This window comes from Muscardinus avellanarius (assembly GCF_963383645.1).
Source record: "Muscardinus avellanarius genome assembly, chromosome: 6".
Classification (NCBI taxonomy): domain Eukaryota; kingdom Metazoa; phylum Chordata; class Mammalia; order Rodentia; family Gliridae; genus Muscardinus; species Muscardinus avellanarius.
The window spans coordinates 98,280,098-98,303,799 of record NC_137791.1 but is presented as its reverse complement, the minus strand read 5'-3'; the positions used below and the strand labels follow the sequence as shown (position 1 = coordinate 98,303,799).

The window sequence follows — 23,702 nt, the reverse complement described above, 5'->3', positions numbered from 1 at the left end:
TGCCGCCGGCAGTATGGCACTGCTGCCGCGTCCTCGGGCGCGTGTGTCTCCTCTGTGGCCCTGAGCTCTGTTCTCAGTCCGCTTTCTCTCTGGAGCCTGGTGGTTTTTTTGTTTTTCTGGTGATGGTGTTTTCTGGCTATGAAAGGCGCTCTTTTTGTGGTAATGGAGATTAGTTGTTAGCGGGACTCTTAAGCCCCGCTTTTCTCGGTCGCCATCTTCCCGGAAGTCTCCTGGCTAAATATTTTAAATCTGCATATAAAGGGCTGCATTATTTTTATGACTACAAGCTAACAAACTGTCTACCCGCTTATCATCAAATGTCTAGATGACCCAGTTTCAACTCCTGCATCTCTAGCTGCCTTGTTGACTTATTAAAGGGAGAGAAGTTTATGTGTGTTATTCTGTTTCTTTGGAGTTTTTGTTGTTATTCTCTTTTGTTTTTTTTTTAATCTCTTACTCAATAATCCAGGCTTTTATATTTTCTTGGTATTGTGGTTTAGGATTACTCTTAAATACCCCTACTCTAAAAGTCTGAACCAGTTGGAGAAATGGACACAGGTACATGGAAGGTTTTGTTTTGTTGGTTTTTTTGCAGTACTGGGGATGGAACCCAGGGGCATTCTAACTTTGAGCTACACCCCCAGCCCTATTTTTTATTCTTTATTTTGAAACAGGGTCTCACTGAGTTGCAAAGGGCCTCACTAAGTAGCTGAGGCTGTCCTCAAATAGTGATCCTCCAGTCTCAGTCTCCCAAATGGTGAGATTATAAACCTGCACTACCAAACCTGGCTACATGGAAGGACTTAAAATATTAGCGTAAGCTGGGCGTGAGAGTGCACGCTTGTAATCCCAGTACTTGGGAGGCTGAAATGGGAGATTCCCAGGTTCATGGCCAGCTTCAGCGACTTAGGACCTTCGCAACTCTGTGAGACCCTGTTTCAAAATAAAGAATAAAAAATAGGGCTGGGGTATAGCTTGGAGGTAGAATGCCCCGGGTTCCATCCCCACATTTAAAAAAAAAAAAAAAAAAAAAAAAGCTTAAGCTTAATTACTACTGAAACCAAATTGGAGAACACTTGAATTCAAGACCAAATCCTTTCCACCCTTATCACCAAGTATACTACTCTTCTGAATATTTATAGCAATCATTTTTTACTTTTTTTTTTTTTTTTTTTTGGTGGTACTGGGGTTCCTGGAAGCCCTTCTACCTCTGGGCTACACTCCCAGACCTATTTTATTTTTGGAAACAGGGTCTCAAGCAAGCACGGCTGGCTTCGAACCTGCGCGATCCTCCTGTCTCTGCCTCCCAAGCGTGCATTTTTTACTTTATTAAAATAGTTTTATAATCCACTGATGAAACTTAATTTTGCCTTTAAATGTCTTTTCTTAAGTTTCTCTTGCTTTATAGTTTTTCTCGATTTCTTTTCTTGCATTTGTTTGTTTATTAGGCTGGGCATGGTGGTGTATGCTTGTAACCCCACTACTTGGGAGGCTGAGACAGAATGACCACGGGTTCATGGACAGCCTCAGCAACTTTGTGAGGCCCCCTGCAACTTAGACCCTGTTTCAGACTAATATATAAAATGGGGTACTGCAAAAAGAAGGGAGAAAGAGAAGAGGAGGGAGCCACCAGGATACTTGTTCTGCAGAAGTTCTACCCGATGGGGTTTACTGCTTACTTTTTTATGGAATCGTTTAGTAGGTCCTTTCTATTTTCTGTAAGTGGGTAATTGAATATAGGCAATTTATTAGATGGTTTGGTAGGTGGTGATGCGTCTTCATTCAGAGGTGCATAAAGTAGGATTTCCTTTTTTGTGATGTTAGGAGTCATCGATGCTAAGTATCTAGAGCCTTCGCTCATTAGATGTTACAGGAAAAACTGTTTTCTTAATATTTCGTGTGTGTGTGTATGTGTGTGTGTGTGTGTGTCTGGGGATGGAACCCAGGGGCATTTGACCCTTGAGCTACACCCCCTGCCCTATTTTTTATTCTTTATTTTCAGACAGGGTCTCACTACGTTGCAGAGGGTCTCTCTAAGTAGCTGAGGCTGTCTGCAAACCTTGATCCTCCAGTCTCAGCCTCCCAAATGCTGGGATTACAAGCGTGTGCTACCACGCCCGGCTAATATTTCTGTTTTTAATTTCATTGATTTCCACTACTTATCTTTGGTGGTGTTGGGGATTGAACCCAGAGGCATTCTACGTCTGACCTACACCCCAGCCCTATTTTTTATTCTTTATTTTGAAACAGGGTCTCACTGAGTTGCAAAGGGCCTCACTAAATAGCTGAGGCTGTCCACTAACCACGATCTTCCTGTCTCAGCCTCCCAAATCCTGGGATTACAGGCATGTGCCACTATGCCCAGGTCTGATTTTATTTCTTTTTTGGAAACAGGGTCTCATTAGGTTGAGAAGAGTCTCACTACTTGCTTAGACTGTCCTTGAACCTGCAATCCTCCTGTCTCAACCTCCCAAGTACTGGGAATACAAGTGTGTGCCACCAGGCCCAGCACAATTTCCACTCTATTATTTCCTTCTTCCTTTGATCTAATTTCACTCTTCTTTTTCTAGGTTCTTGAAGTAGGAACTTAGATTATTGGCTTAAAACTTTCCCTAATTATGCTCCACATTTTTAATATATTGTATTTAAATTTTTATTCTATTCCATGTAGTATATTGAGAAGTATATCATCTAATTTCTAAGTGTTTTAAGATTTTCATGGTAATTTTGTTATTGTATATGGTTTTCTTTTATTATGATCTATTATGAAAAATAGGGTTTTTCAGTTTTTCTTAAATTATTGACATTTTCTTTATGGTCTAGCATAGAATGTGCACATGGTGTGTATTGTTGAGTGGAGTGTTGATTAGATCCTGTGTCTAAATGTCCATTAGCTCCTGTGGCTGATGGTGTCCTTGAGTCCTTCTGTATCCTCGCTGGTTTCCTGTCTAGTTCTGTCAGTTTTTGAGAGAGTGATGAAGAGTTGATTTGCCCACATCTTCATTCACTTCTATTGGATTTCCCTTCACAAATTTACACATTTAGGATTGTATGCCTTCTTAGTAGTTTGATCTTTATATCATTTTGTATTATACCTCTTTAGTTTTGGCAGTTTTCTTCTTAAGAGAAAAAAATCTGATAGTCATATAGGTTATTAATTCTCTGATATATTAATATAGCTTTTTATTATATTATTTGCATAAAAGGATATTTTCCATCCTTTTTCAACCCTCTATATTGTTGTATTTGAAGTTCTTATGGACAGTGTAAAGTTGTGTTTTTTAATCTACTCTTCTAAGTCACTGTCTTTTAGTTGGTATATTACACCATTTACATTTCATGTGATTATTGGTGTGTTATAGTTTGCCATTTTATTTGTTGTTTTCTGTTTGTTATTTCTCTGGGTTTTTTTTTGTTTTTGTTTTTGTTTTTGTTTTTGTTTCTGTGGTACTGAGAATGGAACCCAGGGTATTCTACCTCTGAGCTACACCCTCAGACCTATTTTTTATTTTGAAACGGGGTATAAATTGAAGACATCCTTGATAAGCCTCTCAAGTACTGGGATTACAATTGTGCACTCCCACATTCAACCATTTCTGGATTTTTGTTGTGGTTGTTTTGCTGGTTTTTGTTTTGGTTGTTTTGGTACTAGAGATAGAACTTTTGACATTCTACATTTGAGGTATATCCTCAGCCCTATTTTATTTTGGAACAGGATCTTGCTGAGTTGCTGAAGGCCTCGCCACGTTGCTGAGGCTGTCCTTGAATCTGTAATCTTCTTGTCTCAGCCTCTCAAGTATTGGGATTACAGATGTGTGCCTCAGTGCCTGGCTTCAGGCATTGTTTTAGAATTCTCTTTGACATATCTGTAGTTTTTGAGATTATATATTTGCATAGTTGTTAATAGTGGATACTTTGGGTATTATAAATAACTTATCACAGTCTATTGCCATTATTTTACAAATTTAAGTATATAAAACTTAGCTTTATAACCCCTTACCCTTTTATTTATTTTATTATTTTATTTTTTTAGTGATGCTGGGGAGTTCTGGAGATTGAACTCAGGGGCATTCCATCTCCTAGCTAAACCCTAGCCCTACTTTTAATTTTTAATTTTGAAGCAGGGTCTCACTAAATTGTAGAGGGCCTAAGTATCTAAGGCTGACCATCAACCTGTGATCCTTCTGTGTCAGCTTCCCAAGAACTAAGATTACGAGGGTACGCCACCACGCCTGGCTCCCTTTACTCATTTTTAACACAGTTGTCCTAAGTGTTTCCTCTACATACATTGTGAATCAACAGTATTTTAATCCTCACATATTTTGAAGACTTAAGAGGAGAAGCCTATTGTTTTTTTCCATGTTTTTCTTATTTTGTTGTTTCATTGTTCCTTCTTTTTTTTTTTTTTTTTTGTGATACTGGAGGTGGAACCAAGAGGCTTTCTACCTCAGGGCTATACTTCCAGACCTATTTTATACTTTATTTGGAAACAGGGTCTCACTAAGTTTCTGAGAGCCTTACTAAGTAGCTGAGGCTGGCTTTGAACCTGTGCGCGTTCCTCCTGTCTCAGTTTCCCAAGTGCGGGGATTACAAGTGTGCGCCACCACGCCCGACTGTTTCTTCTTTTTTTTAAAATCATTTTTGTGTTTAGAATGTCTTAATTAATTTTCCCTTAATTCTTGATGGGTATTTTCTCAGCATATGGGATTCCAGATTGAAAGTTCTCTCTTTTTTTTTTTTCTCTCCAGAAAAATATGTTACTTTCTTAAGTCTTCTGGGTTTTTTTTTTTAAATAATAAATCCACTCTCATTAGAATTCATTTTTCTCCTATAGATAAGCTATTTCTCTCCCTGAATTAAGAATTTTTTTTGTTATTGCTATTGTTTCGAGTCTAGAGTTTTCAGAAGCCGTGTGTGTGTGTGTGTGTGTGTGTGTGTGTGTGTGTGTGTGTGTCTGTCTGTCTGTCTGTCTGTCTGTCTGTCTGTGTTTTGCTGGGAATTGAATCCAGAAGTGCTCTGGCTTCCCTCAGCCCTTTTTAATTTTTGTGTGCGTTTTTTTTTTTTTTTTTTTTTTTTGAAACAAGATTTCTCTAGGTTTCTGGGAGTTTTACTATGTTGCTTAGATTGCCCATGAACCTGTAATCCTACTGTCTCACCTCCTAAGTACTGGGGTTACAAGTGTTGTGTCTTGAAATTAATTTCTTTGAATTTATATTATTATGCTTGTTTAGGCAACATATTTATTTATTTATTTATTTATTTATTTATTTATTTATTTATTTGCGGTACTGGGGATGGAACCCAGAGGCAGTCTACATCCAAGCTACACCCTCAGCCCTATTTTTTATTCTTTATTTTGAAACAGGGTCTCACTAAGTTGCAGAAGGCCTCACTAAGTACCTGAGGCTGTCCTCTAACCCGGATCCTCCTGTCTCAGCCTCCCAAATGCTGGTATTACAAGCATGCGCTACCACACCCTGGCTAACATATATACTTTTTTGTGGGGGGGGTACTGGGGGTGAAACCCAGGGGCTTTCTAACCTCTGGGCTACACTCCCAGACCTATTTTATATTTTATTTGGAAACAGGGTCTCACTAAGTTGCTAGAAGCCTCACTAAGTAGCTGAGGCTGGCTTTGAACCTGTGCAGTCCTCCTGTCTCAGCCTCCCAAGTACAGGGATTACAAGCGCCACCATGCCCAGCTCCATATATACTTTTTTAAAAGATTAAAAATAAAATTGCTCTAAGATTTTTCTGGTTATTGGTATGACAAGTTTGTTTTTTTCATTGAAATCTGGTGATTTGGAAATTGTGCTAAGAGATTCTGGGCCTTGTTAAACCTTTTAGTTGTCTTTCTCTGACACTACTCATTATTTGGAGTGGGGTCAGTGCAATAGAGAGAAAGGAAGAATTTTTTCACTGCCAAATGAAAAGGAGAAGTAGCACATTCTCAGCTCAGTCTCTGTTGACACCTAAGGGGTAGGATTCAGGTTGGTGGAGATACAAGTAAGTTTTGATTTCCCAAACTCTCTCCATTGACACTGGTGGAGATGGCCTTGTTGCCCCTGAGAAGTCATGAAAGTCCTGACTCTGAACTAGGCCTTCTGCTGGCCAACAAAGGGGTAAAAGGAAGAGCACCTTCTTGCTACAGGGGTCGGGGGCAGGAAGGGGGAGTTCTGGCTCCCTGCAAGGTCTCCACTGGCACCATGGGGTAAGGGTTCTTTACCAGCCAGCTGAGGTGAAGCCCCAGCTCCTTTTTTGTCTTCTCTGATACCTTCCTGGACAGGATGTTAGGGTGCCTTATTACAGCCTCACAAAGTCTAGACTCCCTACTAGGACTTTGCAGGCATGGGCAGAGTGGGACCACATTCCTTCCCCCCCCCCCCGTGGTGTTTGGTTGAAATAGCACAGGTATTTTGTTTTTTGTTTCTTTCCTAGTCCTGTGGGGCAATTCTTTTTGCCAAAACCAATGTCATTTTCAGGTGGCTAACTTCTTCATCTCCAAGCCTGAGATACCTGAGGCAAAAAGAAAACCCTGGACCATAACTACCATACCATCCCTCTGGTCCCTAGGTCCCTAGGCAGTCTGCTTTCTCTCCAGTTTTACTCGTGTGTTTTACATGTAGTGTCCAGAGTTTTAATAGGTAAAAAATATCTCTTCTCTTTTCCTAGATGTAAAGTCTGAGATTCATATATATTTTTTTAATTTTAGGAGCTATATCTCAAGCATAATTATTAATGGTTAAAATGGTCAAAATTTCCAGAGGAAAAGCTGCTTTTCATAAAGCCCAATTTCAAGATAAAATTTAGTGAAATGTTCAAAACATTGTAATATGTTCTAGTGTTTGTAAGGGTGGCATATAGAAATGAAATATTCTTAACCTCATGAATATTGATGCTTAATGTTATCATAACTTATTTATGATAGTCACCACACAAAGGAGCCTAGGACCTCTTAGTGAACCTGACCTCTTTTTCATCTGCTCCCAGCTCTCCAAGTTCTTTCAAAGTCTTCTTTGGAATAGTCCTCTTACCGAAATTTACTGTTCTTGCCCTTATCTGAAACTTATAAACCCTGGTCTAAAGCCTCTCAACTATGGTTAATGCTAAAACCAAAAAGGGCTTTTCTAGAATTGATGCCAGAAGGAGCAAGTCCAGGCCCTATCTGTAGGTATGGCAAAAGGACTTAAACATGGAACCTGTTATTCACTCAGCCTCCAGGAAGACAGTGAAACTAAGTGAGACAAAGCAGAGAACAGAGAGAATAGAATTGAGAAGACACTTCTCTAGTCACCGGTGGAATGGGGAAGGTAGCTCATGTAAAATAAAGCATTCGCGTGAGGATAAGGAGATCTGCAGTCCAGGGCACTCGGGCTTTTATTTGGACTCTGCACTCTCTGTAAGGGGGACCTGTGTAACAGCTGTTGGGAACTAGGACATGGTCAGCCTGAGAGCCAGCGTTCTCCACTCGGGCTCTGCTTGAGAGCCACTTGTTTTCATCAGTTTTATTCGGGTGAATAAATTGAATCTGAATACACCAGTCATATACATCCACATAACTACCAGCACAATAAAGTCATAGAGCATTTTATAATCCCAAAGCATGCTCTTACAGACCTTCCCAGCCAGTCCTCAGTCTCCTGCAAATACCTGATCTGCTTTCTGTTATCAGAATTCGATTTGCCATTTCTAGTATCCTCTTTAGCTGCAGTGCTATAGTAGGTGCTATTTTCTATCTGGTGACACCTTTTACTCAGCATAACTTTTGAGATTCACTCTTGTGTATATCAGTAATTTGCCCCTTTTTTATTGCTGAGTGGTATTCTATAGTATGAGTTTTGTTTATCTGTTCACCTGCTATTGAATTTTTGAGCTTTGTTCTGGTTTTAGCCATTATTAATCATTATATACTTTTATACTTATATACTTATAAGTCTTTATGTGAACATGTGCTTTCATTGGGGAGACATGTTTGTTTCCTCTATCTATCTATCTATCTATCTATCTATCTATCTATCTATTGGGGAATCCAACCACAGGGGCGTTCTACCTCCAAGCTACACCATATTTTATTGCAACCATATTTTACTGAAGCAGGGTCTCACTAAGTTGTTGAGGGTCTTGCTAAATTACTGAGGCTGGTCTTAAACCTGTGATCCCTCTGTCTCAGCCTCCCAAGTACTGGAATTATAGGTGTGCCTGGTTTATGTTTTTATTTTCTCTGGGAGTGGAATCCCTGGGATCCTTTTGTATGTGTATGTTTATTTAACCTTATAAAAAACTGCCAGACTTTTTTTTTCCCAAAATGTCAATGTCATTTCACATTTCTACCAACAATATATGAAAAATTTTCTTTCTCCATATATTCAACAATACAATACATTTTTTTTTTTTTTTTTTTTTTACGGTACTGGGAATGGAACCCAGGAGCATTCTACCTCTGAGGTACACCCACAGCCCTAGTTTTTATTCTTTTTTTTTTTTTTTTTTTTGAAACAGGGTCTCATTGAGTTGTAAAGCTACGTAGCTGAGGCTGTCCAGGAACCACAATCCTGCTGTCTCAGCCTCCCAAATGCTGGGATACAAGAGTGTGCCACTACAGGCCTGTATCTTCTTATATGGATTTTCTTGTTTTTGTCTTTGTATTAAGGATTGAACCCAGGGACATTCTACCTGAGTTATATCCCCAGCCCTAAAGTTTTTTTATTTTTGATCTTGCAAAGCTGCTAAGGGTATAACTGAATTGCTGTGGCTGGTGTTGAACCTGCAATCCTCCTGTCTCAGCCTCCCATATACTAGGATTATAAAAATTTGCCCATAAGCCAGGCATGGTGGCTCATGCTTGTAATCCCAGCACTTGAGAGGCTGAGACAGGAGGATCGCACAGGTTCAAAGCCAGCCTCAGCTGCTTAGTGAGTTTCTCAGCAACTTAGTGAGGCCTTTTTTCCAAATAAAGTATAAAAATAGGTCTGGAAGTATAGCCCAGAGGTAGAAAAGCCCCTGGATTCCACACCCAGTACCACAATAAATAAATAAATAAATAAATAAATAAATAAATAAATAAATAAATAAATAATAAATAAAAAATAAATAAAAGAAAAATTTGCCCAGTACTGTTTGGGGTGATGTCTCCATGGGTCTTGTTCTTGGTTAGTTTAGAAGAAAAAAGCCAGGACTGCTGCAAGCTTAATTATTACAGGTGGGGGAGGGGCAAAGCAATAAAAGCACCCATGCCAGAGCAAGACAGATGTGAGGAAGTGTCTCAAAAATGTGACACTAGGGGTCACTTTCCCACTCGGGACCCCCTCCCCTTTTGGGGAGCTGTTCTCTCTCTCGCAGGTCGTGTTGGCCCTGAGAGAAGGCAGAGTGCATCTGAGGGCACGTGGCTCGGGCGACTCTCGAGTAGTGACCTGAAGGCCTCTGCTGGACATCATGGCTGACCAAGCCCCTAGGGGTGACCTGCACCTCTTTTCTGGCAGATCGCGTGGACTCTGGGAGAAGGTAGTTTGTAATTGACGGCACTTGGCTCGGGCGACACTCGAGTAGTGACCTGAAGGCAGCTACTGGACAACAGAGACCCGACAGCCCTTAGGGGTGTTCGGCCACTTTTCTCTATTCCCTTCTGGCAGATCGCGCGGACTCTGGAAGAAAGCAGCCTGCACCTGAAGGCAATTCGGCTTGGGCTACTCTCAAGTATTGTCCTGAAGGCAGCTGCTGGACCCAGAGTTCCAGCCCCTTTGGGGTGTTCAGCCACCCTTGCCCCATTCCCTGCTGCTTCCAATAAACCTTTTACTCCCCTTCAAAAAAAAAAAAAAATGTGACACTAGCTGGGTGTGGTGGCGCACATTTGCAATCCTAGTACTTGACAGGCTAAAACAGGAAGATCACAGGTTCGAGATGAGCCCTAGCTATTTAGTGAGGCCCTCTACAACTTAGTGAGACCTTGTTTCAAAATAAAGAATAAAAAGTAGAGCTGAGGGTGTAGCTTTGAGGTAAAATGCCCCTGGGTTCCACACCCAGTACCACCCAAAAAAAAAAAAGTCACTGACACCTTTGAAAATGCAGTCTTTTATAGGAATTTATTACCTTGTGTCTTCTATCCTCCTAGCTGATAGTCTTTTTTTTTTTTCTTCACCCAAAGCAAGCGCAGGCCCTCTAGTTATCTCTGCTGTATAAGCCTTGTTAGCTTTCCTTGTTCATCCTCACAAGAGCAGAGAGGTCTGACATCACTGATCAAAATGTGTCATTTAGATAGAAAGGTTAAGGGGCTGCATGGTAAAAGTCCACATTGTTTTTTGTTCACTTTTACTTTTTAAAGTTTTAGGTTTGTACCGTCCGTCTGTGTCCTTGGTAAGTTTCAACATCCTTTTATCTGCTAGAAGATACTTCCTATGTTGAAAGCCTGCTTTATAATAAAAGGAAGACAGGAATGTAGCCTTTTAAAGTATAGAAGCTTTAAGGCTTTATCTATTTTAGTATAACTAGTAATATTAGGTTAATTAAGCTTGCCTTTTCGTCTTTTAACTTAGTCTAAACTTTTGTGAGAGTCTCCATAATTCTTTCTTTCTAGCGTTCAGTGTTCTGTACCTTATTTTCTGGCCCTGGGCTAACAGCGAGATTTTTGCCAAATAAGGTCAGCCTTAGCTGGAGCTATTGGTAGACAGCCTAGAGACAGAAAAAAAGATTTTATTTTGCCTAAGTATAGCCTTTTCTTATTAGCAATTAATAATACTCTTCTTGGCAATCAATACCTGCTCAATCCCGATCAGAACTCTGTCCTCACATGACAAAGGAGAAAGAGAGAATGCATACTCCCATGACGCTTTAACAAAAAAAAAACCACAAAAAAAAAGTTTAAAAAAAAACCAGGTTCTCACTAAGTTGCTAAGGTTAGCCGCAAACCTGCGATCCTCTTGTGTCGGCCTTTGAGTATTGTGATGACAGGCCAACACCACCACACTGAGCCCTGAGCCCCACAAGCCTTTTTTTTTTTTTTTTTAAAACAGGGTCCCACTGAGTTGCAAAGGGCCTCACTAAGTTGCTGAGGCTGTCCGTGAGCCACGATCCTCCTGTCTCAGCCTCCTGAATCCTGGGATTACAAGCGTGCACCACTAGACCGGCTATGATTATTTTGTTCTAATAATCTGCATGTCTACTCAGGGCAATAGCAGGCTCCTGTAACTGTATAAGTTTACAAGTCTAGTATCCATCCTGAGGCTAGCCCCAGTAGTGTAACAAGAGTCAGCAACCTGGCAAGACTCTTGTTTCAAAAACAAAAAATAAAAAAGGAGTAGAGGTATAGCTTGCAGGTAGATTTCCCCTGAGTTCAACCCCCAAAGCCCTAATTGAAAAACATTTTTTTAAAATTCTAGATCTGTTATGTTCATATGTCTGTCTTTTAGTCTTTTAGTTCATTGAAATTATATTGATTTTTCAGACATTACTACCAATCTTATATTCCTTTAGGCATTTAGCCAGCCTTCTGTCTTTGGGATAAACCCTACTTGAGCATTCGGGAGCCTTTTGTGTGCTGTTCGATTTGATTTTTCTCACGTAATTATTCAGGATTATAATCTGTGTACTTTTACTTATTTGGCTTTAATATTTCTTCCCCAGCTATTTAAAAGAAGTTAGTTAAGGAAATCATTTGATTTCAGAATTTTGCTTGGAGGAAAGTTGTTAATTACAAATTACATGTCTTTGTTAGAAGATCTTTGCTTATTTTTATAATTTCATTCTTTCTTCTAAGTTTGAGTTAAATTTATTTTTATTTTAGCCTCATAAGGTATAAACTTATTGCTTATAAACTTCTTTTCTTTTTTCTTGAAGTATAGCGGACTGAACCCAGGGACATTCTACCAGACCATGAGCTTCCCAACACACACACACACACACACACACACACACACACACACACACACTTTTTTTTTTTTTTTTTTAAAGGCAGGATCTCACTAAGTTACCCAGGCTGGCTCAAACCTTATGATCCTCCTTGTCTCACTCAAGTACTAGGATTATAGGTTTTTGCCATCATGCACTGCTTTGAGCCATCCTTTAAAAGGTTTTGTTGTGTTTGTGGTACTGGGGATTGTTCTACCTCTGAGCTGCACCCCAGCCCTTCTTATTTTTTGAGACAAGATATCTCTAAATTATCCAGGCTGTCCTTGAACTGGCAATTCTTCTCTCAACCTCAAAAGTACTGAGATTATAGATATGCACCACTATGCCCAACCCCCAGATCATTTTTATTTGTTGATTTCTATAAGGTATTGATTTATAATTGGAAAACATACTTTATATGAACCTTCCTTTTAAATTTCAGTTTCATTTTATTGGCCAACATTTATAATCTAGCGTAGTAACTGTTCCACATATACTTAATTGTATATACTACTGGATTATGTTCTGTAATTGTCAGGGCAATTTGATTGATAGTGCTACTCATGTCCTCTCAGACTTTCAACCTATTTGTTTCATCTTTTACTGAAAAAGAGGTGTTGAGTTGCTAAAATCTTAATTTTGAAACTTTTCCCCCCAACTTTCATTTCTGTCAATTTATTTGTTTTATGTATTAAGCATGTGTTCTGGGATACACACACACACACACACACACACACACACACACACACACACAGGCATGCGCGTGCACACACATTTAGGATTGATAGGTCCTCTTGCTGAATTGGTTTCTTTAACATTATAAACTAACCCTGGTGATAAAAAATTTTTTTTTTGATAATTACATAGTAAGCATTCAGCTTTTTCATGGTCACTGTTTGTATGGTACATTTTTCCCATTCTTTTACTTTTAACCTTTATAACTAAAATATGTTTTTTAATATAGCATATAGTTGGCTCTTATGCTTTTATATATACATATAGACTTTTATATGTACGTATACAGACACATACATACATACTGCAACTTTATTTTAGTTACACAAATGCAATTACATGTATAGGAAATTCCAAAACAATTTTTCTAAAAACAGTAAAGAGCCAGGCGTGGTGGCGCGCACTTGTAATCCCAGCATCGGGAGGCTGAGACCTGAAGGATCGCGGTTCACGGACAGCCTCAGCTACTTAGTGAGGCCCTCTGCAACTCAGTGAGACCCAGTTTCAAAATAAAGACTAAGAAATAGGGTAGGGGTGTAGCTCGGAGGTCAAATGCCCCTGGGTTCCATCCCCAGACCCGCTAAATTAATTAATTAATTAATTAAATACAGTAAAGAACTGAAAAGTCTAAAAAGGAAGTACTCCTAAAGCAGGAGAATTTAACTTCACTAGTTTCAGTTTTGAGTGACATTTGATGCTTGTAAATTTTTAAACTTTTAAATCATGATGTGTATTTTGAATAGATTTCAGCACCAGCACAAAGATTTATTCATTCAGTTTGTTTTAAGCTGACTTATCGATTTACACAGTACAGATTTGTCACAGGTCAGATAAGTGTTGAGAAAAGCAGTATTTTCCTGTAATTAGGAGGGATCTCCTGAACTGTACTGAGCTGGGTATGAGATCACAAGAGCCATTATAATGTGAATTATAATTTGGTTCCAAGGAACAGTTTTGATAAGGAAAATAAACTTAGTTTGCATTTTATTTACTTTATTTCATTTTATTTGTGTTAATGATGATTGAACCAAGTTGGATTTTATGTCTGAGCTATACCCCCAGCTCTATTTTCTTTCTTTCTTTTTCATGTTTTCATTTTTTTGGAAACGGGGTTTTCCTAAGTTGCAGAGGGTCTCAAGAGGCTGCAATCCTCCTGTTTCCACCTCCCAAGTATTGGGATTACAGGTCTGTGCCACCATGCCTGGCTTCACTTTTTTCTCATTTTAATTACTGAAATCTCTAATAAAGACATGACTGTTACATGTTACAGCAGATATATAGAGTAATATAATCAAACTTCTTGGAAGGAACACATTTCACAGTCTGGGAAATGCAAAATGATGACAAATAGATTCACACCAATTCTTTTATCATTTTACACAGTTAATTTATTTATTTTTTGTGATACTGGGGGAGGAACCCAGGGGCATTTTTACCTCCGAACTATACTCCAGACATATTTTATACTTTATTTGGAAACAGGGTCTTACTAAGTTACTGAGAGCTTCACTAAGTAGCTGAGGCTGGCTTCAAACCTGTGCAAGCCTCCTGTCTCAGCCTCCCAAGCTTTGGGATTACAAACATGTCCCACCACACCCAGCTTATTATTTATTTTGAGTTGCGAAGGTCTAAGTAGCTGAGACTGTCCACAGTGATCCTCCTGTCTCAGCCTCCCAAATGCTGGGATTACAAATGTGTGCTACCAAACTTGGCTGATCCTTTATTTTACTTATTTATTTTTTTGAAACAGGGTCTCACTAAGTTTTGGAGGACCTCACAAATTGCTGAAGCTGGCCGAGAACCTGGAATCCTCCCGTTTCAGCCCCCCAAGGACTGGGATGACAAGCATGTGCCACCACACCTAGTTTAGCAAAACCTAAAAGTGATTGGAGTTGGGGGAGAGGCTGGACTCTCAATAGTAGAGTGCTTGCCTGGCATACATAGGGCTCTGAGTTTGATTCCCAACACCCAGGGAGGAAAAAGTGACTGTTTAAAAGTCTTCTGTTAGCCTGGCGTGGTGGCGCATCCTTGTAATCCCAACATTTGGGAGGCTGACACAGGAGGATCCAGGTTCACGGCCAGCCTCAGCTACTTAGTGAGGCCCTCTGCAACTTAGTGAGATCCTGATTCAAAATAAAGAATAAAAAATTGGGCTGGGGGTGTAGCTCAGAGGTAGAATGCCCCTGGGTTCAATCCCCAGTACCAGCCCCCCCACCAAAAAAAAAAAAAAAGTCTGTATAAGCCAGGCATGGTACCACAAGAAAAAGTCTTTATTTATTTTGTGTGTGTGTGTGTGGTACTGGGGGTGGAACCCAGGGGCTTTTCTAACTCTGGGCTATACTCCCAGACCTATTTTATATTTTATTTGGAAACAAGGTCTCACTAAGTTGCTGAGAGCCTCATTAAGTAGCTGAGTCTGGCTTCAAACCTGTGCCATCCTCCTGTCTCAGCCTTCCAAGCGCAGGGATTACAAGCGTGCTCCATCATGCCTGGCCTAAAAGACTTTATATTTAGATCCCCAGTCTTTATGTTTAAATCCCCCGCACCACAAGAAAAAGTCTTTAAATGTATTTAGTTTTGAAAGATAAGTTCTTAATTGTATGACTCTTAAATTGGCAAGGTTTTATGTACTTTAATGTTTTTACATTTCCTTTTGAGAAATCTATATCTTTATTCCTCTTTCCTTTTTTTAAGGAGGTCTTTTAAGATTTTGCTTTATTTATTTTATTTTACTTTTTTTTGCAGAACTGGGGGTTGAACCCAGGGGCATTCTACCTCTGAGCTATACCCCCAGCCCTAATTTTTTTATTTATTTTGAAACAGGGTCTCACTAAGTTGCAGAGCACCTCACTAAGTAGTTGCATCTGGCTGTGAACCTGTGATCCTCCTATCTCAGCCTCCCAAGTACTGGGATTACAAGTGTGCACCACCATGCCTGATTGGTCTTTTAGGATCTTAAAAATGTATTATTTGCTTTCAAAAATTTGATCATGATGGTTCTTGGTGTGGTTTTTTAATATTTTTTTTAGCTGTTTAGGTATGTGAGTTTATAGTTTTCATCTTATTGGAAACATTTAAGGCATTGTCTTTCAAGTATTTTTTTTGTCCCACTCATTGCACACACACACCAAATCTGGGACTCAGTTGCACATAATAGAACATATGATAATGACCCCTAGGGCCTGAAGGTTGATTTATGATCCTCCCATATATATTTATACATATATGTACACACACACACACTTTGGGTTTTGTTCTTGTTTTTGGCAGTACTAGGAATTGAACCCAAGGCACCACACATAATAGGTAGGTGCTCTACCACTAAAGTATATCTTAAACACTATTTTATTTTATTCTTTGTGATACTAGGGATTGAACCCAAAGGGTATTCTATTTCTGAGCTATATACCCATCCCTATTTTTTAGTTCTTCATTTTGGAACAGGATCTCACTAAGTTCCAGAGGGCCTCACTAAGTAGCTGAGGCTGGCCACGCACCTGCAATCCTCCTGCCTCAGCCTCCTAAGTACTGGTATTAGAAGCATTGCCACCATGCCCAGCTTTTTTATTTTGAAACAACATCTGGCTACATTTCCTAGGCTGGCCTCAAATTTATAATTGCTCTGCCTCAGTCTCCTAAATAATTTGAATTATAGGCATAAACCACCACGCCAGGTAGACTATTGTTATTGTTATGTCTTCTAGTGCCTCTTCTGCATCATCTAAACTATTAATTCCCATCCACTGAATTTAGCATTTTGAATATATTTTAAGTTCTTCTTTAAAAGTTCCATCTAGTTCCTTTTAGAAAAAATTTTCTTTCTCTTCTTATTTTAAGATTTAATATCCTGGAGCATATGTAATAGTTCTTCTAAAGTCCTTGCCTGCTAATTGTAGGCATCCTTGTCACTTCTTGGTTTGTTTCTACTGACTAATTTTTTTCTTGGTGTTGGTTATTGTTTTCCTACTTCGTCATATTGTTTAGTAGTTAGGTATTGTGCAGTGGGTATTGTTGAATTTTACATTGTTCTGTACTAGATTATATATATATATATATATATATTTTTTTTTTTTTGCGGGTCTGGGGATGGAACCTAGGAGCATTCTACCTCTGAGCTACACCCCTAGTTCTATTTTATTCTTTATTTTTTTAATTTTTATTTATTTATTTATTTGGTGGTACTGGGGATGGAACCCAGGACAGGCTACACTCCCAGACAGATATATATATATATATATATATATAGGGGGGAACAGGGTCTCTTAAGCCAGCTAAGGCTGGCTTTGAGCCTTTGCGATCCTCCTATCTCAGCCTTCCAAGCACGGGGATTACAAGCATGCGCCACCACGCTCAGCTTTTATTCTTTATTTTGAAACAGGGTCTCACTGAGTTGCAAAGGCCTCACTGAGTAGCTGAGACTGTCCATGAACCCTGATCCTCCTGTCTCAGTCTTCTGAGTGCTGGGATTACAAGCGTGCACCACCACGCCCAGCAAGATTCTATCTTCTTTTAAATAGTATTAGACTTTATTGTGGCAAGCAACTAAATTATTAATGGATTGGCTTGATCTTTCATTGCAGGGATCAATTAATATTATTTAAGGATTATATAGTAAATATTTAGACCTGTGGACAATGTGCTCTTCATTATAACTACTTAAGTCCACTTTATGGCTTGAAAGTGGCTATAGACAATATATAAAGAAATGGGTATTGCTGTGTTCCAAAAACACCTTATTTATAAAAACAGCTGACTTTCCCATGGGCAGTGATTTGCTGACTCCTGCTTTAGAGGCTTTTTTTTTTTTTTTTTTTTTAGGGTGTGCAGGGGAATATTTTAGTGGTACTAGCAATTGAACCCAGGGGCATTCTACCTCTGAGCTACATCCCCAGTCCATTTTTATTGTATGTATTTATATATGTATTATGAAACAGGGTCTCAATATACTGCAGTGGGCCTCATCAAGTTGCTTAGGCTGGCCTCAAACCTGTGCTCCTCATGTCTCAGTCTTCCAAGTACTGGGATAACAAACATGTGCCATCACACCAGGCTAAAGGCTTGCTTTTCATCTACAGCCCAGAAAGTGTTTGCAGATTTTAAAAAGCTAGATAAATTATAGGGTCACATTATTTGCTTTTCTTCTTACAAGGATTACAATCCTGTACACCCTGTTCTCCGTTACTTTAAAAGTAAAAGTGTTTGACATAATTTGTCTAGATTTATTTGGTGGTACTGAGGGTGGAACCCCAGAGGCTTTCTACCTCCGGGCTATACTCCCTCCCAGATCCTTTTTTTTTTTTTTTTTTTTTTTTTTTTTTTTGAAACAGGGTCTCACTAAGTTGCTGAGAGCCTCACTAAGTAGCTGAGGCTGGCTTCGAACCCATGCGATCCTCCCGTCTCAGCCTCCCAAGCGCAGGGATTACAAGCGTGCGCCACCACACCCGGCTAATTTGTCTAGTTTTAATTGACATTTTTAGTAGAAGGCTGTGTCCCAGTTTCTCTAACTTGGCCAGAAGATCCTGTGGTAGTTTTTTTATTTATTTATTTATTTATTTATTTATTTATTTATTTATTTAATGCGGGTCTGAGAATGGAACCCAGTGTCATTCAAGCTATACCCCCTGCCCTATTTTTTATTCTTTAATTTGAAACAGAGTCTCCCTAAGTTGCAGAGGACCTCACTAAGTAGCTGAGGCTATCCACAAACCACTATCCTCCAGTGTCAGCCCCCAAATGCTGGGATTACAAGCATGTGCCACCATGCCCAACTTTCCTGTGGTAGGTTTTTTTTTTTTTTAACCTTCAGGCTATACTCCCAGACGTATTTTATATTTTTATTTGGAAACAGGGTCTCTTAAGGCAGCGAGGCTGGCTTCGAACCTACACGATCCTCCTGTCTCTGCCTCCCAAGTGCGGGGATTACAAGTGTGAGCCACCACGCCCAGCTTCCTGTGGTAGTTTTTAAATGAATACATGTTTAAGTTCCATTTCAGAATAGTTCCTCTGGAAGTGGTATCTGGACTCCCCTATAGTTTTTAAAGTTCCTAGGAATTCTCTTGCATGCTGAAGTTTGAGAATCATGACTGTGAGGGCCTTAGAGCCAAACTGAAATATGTGAGCACACTGAGTTGTTGGGCTTAGTATATATTAAGAACAGTGCTGATGTTTAGAACGCTAGTCAGACAGAGGACTCTGAACAGAAAACTATTGAGAGGGAAGTAGAAGTGAATTTCATCTATTTTGGAGTTTGGAAAATAAGATTTATTCTCTCTTCTTTCTCCCAAAGACCGGATGAAAGTGATGGACAGACTCATTCTCCTGTACTGGCATGGTAGACCTTATTACCACTTTTGTCCTACAGATGGACTAGTGGACGTGAGGATGATGAAATTGTATAGAAGAATCCATTTCTATGGTCCACGCTTTCCTTCCACTCTTCCTCCTCACACTAATGCAGGGTGAATGAGCATAGTTGTCTCTCTCTGACTCGGATTCATTTTTCCCCTCTCTCCTTTTTGGTCTCCCTTGCTCCCTCTCCCTCATTTTCTCTGGTTCCCTAGCCCAGAGTGAAGCAGTAGTATTTATACCATGGGCAGGTGAGGACTAAAACTGGTGCACTTCTGGAGGTTATTTGTCTTCACATGAATAAACAGAGGATGAATATCTAAACTTAAGATGCAAAGGCCCTACTATAATAATAAAATCTATTTTATAGTTCGAACTTAAAAATTAATGCAGACTGCATATTTTATTCTTTCATGTATCAATATTTTAATGTAAAAATATCTGAGTAGAAACGACATTCCAGGAAACTGTAAAAATGTCATTTTTATTTTGTGACTTCACACACCTTTTGATATGCTCCCAGATTGATGTGCAACTTTTCTGCTTTGTGATACACAACAATAGGAGTATTTTTAAAAATATTTAGTTGTATTTCAGCACTGGATTTTGGATATTTGATACATATTTCCATTACTCTTTACAACCCGGGTCGTCAGCCTCTATTTTCTATCTCTAGCATGTCCCCCTGTGTCCTAAGTAGGTTGTTACAGTGAGGCAGAATCCTGTAGTTTCTGTCATCTTCTGTATTGTGAGTTCCAAGCTGGCCTACTTAGAATATTTTTTTTTCAAGGACCACTTAGTAAGGACTATATAGTAAGGACAATTTAGAATTTATCAGTTACCCTTTTTATTAGCCCAGAATAATTCCTTGCATTTCAGTAGAGTTAAGTTTCATGAATACAGGTGTACTAGTGACCTATTATCAATTGTAATATAAAGCAATGGTTTCACTTATACTTGGTTTCCACTCAAAACATTGTTTTTGTTTTTTTGCCATTCCACAGTACCTTCTCCAGGCAAATTCCGCTCCCCTGCAGCACCATCTCCTTTGGCTCTTCGGCAACCAGTGAAAGCATTTAGTAACCATGGCTCTGGTTCTCCTGGTAGCCAAGAAACAACACAGTTCACACAAACCACCTCCTCACCTGGGCCTCCCATTGTTCAGAACACAGTCCCAGCAAATCCTCCCAGCAATATCAACAGCACTACTCTAACCAGACCTGCAGGGACAACCGCTATGAGAAGTGGCTTGCCCAGACCCAGCGCCCCTTCTGCTGGGGGTATACCAGTGCCTCGCAGCAAACTTGCACAGCCTGTTCGCAGGTAAGTGGCTAATGACCTGTCTCAGCATTCTTGAGCATATCCAAGTGATAGACTGGAATTACCTTTGTCGCTCCATTTCACAGTGACCGTAGAAAACCATAGTGGTTTCCCAATACAGTCTTAGTACAATTGAAATAAAACATAACTTTGTTACTTTGAGGAAATTGTCATTTAGGATTAGTTAGGTACAAGTTAAATTTGTCCAGATACTTAATGTGTTTAAACATCTCAGAGGACTCCTAGGAAAAATTGTTAGAAACACTCAATTTGGTTGTGATATTTGTTCATTTTGAATATAATATTCAATAAAAATAATAAAAACATGTTAGAATCTAGAGTGATATTTTAGATAAAATTTTCTGTGGAATTTTTATAAATATAGAGGCCTAAATTTTACTACTTGAGAGTTCATCTGGCATGAAGGCCAAATTTTGTGTGTGCATAATATTTTTTAATACTCATTTTAATATTCAGGTCATTCTATTCCCAGCCAGGTTGGGAACCATGCCTCTAATTTTATCGAGCCAGGCGTGTGTCACACACTTGTAATCCCAGTATTTGGGAGGCTGAGACAGGAGGATCGTGGTTCTTGAACAGCCTACCTACTTAGGCCCTTTGCAACTCAGTGAGACCCTGTTTCAAAATAAAGAATAAAAAAAATAGGACTGTAGTTGTAGCTCAGAGGTAGAATACTCCTGGGTTCCATCCCCAGTACTACAAAAATAATAATGATAATGATGATGATGATGATGATGATGATGATGGGATTATCATCATCAATAAATGTAGGTGTCAAGTATAATTAAATTTTATTTATTTATTTTATTTTTGTGGTGTCAAGTATAATTAAATTTTTTTTAATTTTATTTTATTTATTATTATTATTTTATTTTTTGTGTGTGTGGTACAGGGGTTCCTGAATGCCCTTCTACCTCCGGGCTACACTCCCAGACCTACTTTATATTTTTGAAACAGGGTCTCTTACCCCAGCGCGGCTGGCTTCGAACCTGCGCGATCCTCCTGTCTCCGCCTCCCAAGTGCGAGGATTACAAGCGTACGCCACCACGCCCGGCTATAATTAAATTTTAAATATATTTAAATTTAGTTACCTGTGCTTCCTTAATTCTACTATAACTATTTTATATTTCTACATTCAATAGTCAAGTGCAGTGGCTTTTTGCCCTGCACTATGGTAAGTAACTTACACTTGTTTTTTTTTTTTTTTTTTTTTTTTTTTTGGTGGTACTGGGGTTCCTGGAAGTCCTTCTACCTCTGGGCTACACTCCCAGACCTATTTTCACATTTTTATTTGGAAACAGGGTCTCCTAAACCAGCACACGGGGCTGGCTTCGAACCTGCGTGATCCTCCTGTCTCTGCCTCCCAAGCGTGGGGATTACAAACGTGTACCACCACGCCCGGCTACACTTGTTTAATTTTTAAAAAGAGTTGGTACAAGTCAGGCGTGGTGGTGCATGCTTCTAATCCCAGTACTTGGAAGGCTGAAACAGGAGGATCCGGGTTTGTGTCCAGCCTCAGCTACTTAGTGAGGCCCTCTGCGTCTTAGTGAGACCCTATTTCAAATTAAAGAATAAAAAATAAAAACTAGGGCTCAGGGTGTAGCTCAGAGGTAGAATGCCCCTGGGTTCAATCCCCAGCACCACACACACACACACAAAAATTGATTGTGTGTGTGTGTGTGTGTGTGTGTGTGTGTGTGTGTGTGTGTTTTATACTGGAGATTGAACTCAGCAGCATTAGACCTCTGAACTACACCTCCAGCCCTATTTCATTTTTATTTTGAAACAGTCCCTCTAGGTTGATGAGAGTCTCACTACTTATTGAGACTGTCCTCAAAGCTACGATCATCTTGTCTCAGTCTCCTAAGTACTGGGATTATAGGTATATACCACCCTGCCCAGCTATAGTTGGCACTTTTTTATTCCTTTATTTTATTTTTTATTTATTCATTTATTGCAGTACCCGGGATTGAACCCAGGGACATTCTACCTCCAAGCTGTATCCCAAGCTCTATTTTTATTCTTTTTTTTTTTTTTTTAATAGGGTCTGACTAAATTCCTGAGGGCCTCACTAAGTAGCTGAGGCTGGCTGCAAACCTGCAATCCTCCAGTCTCCTAAGTACACTCTTGTACACTTATTCCTCTTTTTTTAAAAGGAAGATATTTAAATCTAATGAGGTTAATAGTCCTAACACACAACTAATGAGATCTTCAATTCTAATGCTTTTTGACTTCAAAGTCATCCTTTACCACCTGTGGTAGTGACACTAAGCTTCTGGTATCACATTCATTCAATCTGCCTCTCAAAATGAAAAAAAGATAGGCTGGTTATCCATGTGATTGGAAAAGGTGAGACAATCTTTTATTTTAAGCTAGTAGCTATATTAACAAAAAGGAGTTAGAGAAGTTATCTAGTGCATAGTAAAACTTGAAAGTTGTAGAAATGTTGAGTGAAAGAGGTTATACAAAGAAAGAGAGGAAGGAAGGAAGGAGGAAAGGAAGAAAAAAAGAAAGACAGCTATTTAGAGCTTTAGCTTTGTTCTTTGGCATCTTGATGACACTGAAAAATAATATGTGTAAGAAATAGTGTGGTAGTGTTTTGTAAAGACATGCAAATCATTATACAATGTCTTTATTTCAGATCCTTGCCAGCTCCTAAAACCTATGGTAGCATGAAAGATGACAGTTGGAAAGATGGCTGTTATTGACCAGCAAATACAAGAATGCAGAGGTCCACAGCTTCATGGACACCCCTTCACCAGGCTACAAACAACTTTTATATGCAGACTCTTCAGATAAGACTCCTGGGATTTATAAAATCCCAGCCCTCTCTGTCTTAATTAGCACAAACTGACAGAGATGATCAAGCAGCACTTTAATGACATTTAACATCAGATGTGTTTGGTAATCATACAATCACTCTCCATAGAATCACTTTTAGTTTTGTTTAATGGGACCTCAGTTGATTTCTTAATATTTGACAGAGGCCAATATCTGGGCAAATACCTAATGAATGCCAAAGAGAAATGCCCATTTGTAAATGAGAGAGTACCTTTGTGCACAAGAAAATGGTGAATTCAGGCTATCTAAAACTTCTCATTCAACCTAATTTACTGTATAAATAGTATCAATAAATATTTGTGTTAATGAGAACTAATATTCTGACTAATTATCTAAAATGATTCACTGCTACTCCAGGAAACTATAGATTAAAATTGGAGGGGGGGATGAGTGGGAGGAAAAACCTGGAATAGAGATTTTCAACATGATTCCGACATTTAGGAGAATTCTCTAAATTATATTTTTAGATTTCATTGAAAAAAATTATCATTTTGTTTCATCTTAAATTTGGATGTAGCTCACATCACCACCACCAGATAGTGTTAGAGCGTGCGTCCATC

At 39.1% G+C, this 23,702-nt stretch overlaps 1 protein-coding gene across 2 annotated transcripts in view; it reads left to right on the top strand.

Moving 5' to 3' along the window:
* Positions 1-23,009, top strand: part of SLAIN2 (SLAIN motif family member 2) — a gene marked incomplete at both ends in the record, with an annotated part of 88,086 nt that extends 65,077 nt beyond the window's left edge. For both annotated transcript variants that reach the window (XM_080698034.1, XM_080698033.1), the window contains 2 exons: positions 19,965-20,283; positions 22,943-23,009. In XM_080698034.1, the coding sequence (XP_080554160.1) occupies positions 19,965-20,283; positions 22,943-23,009 (386 nt within the window). The remainder of the gene's footprint in view (positions 1-19,964; positions 20,284-22,942) is intronic.
* Between the last annotated feature and the right edge of the window lie 693 nt (positions 23,010-23,702).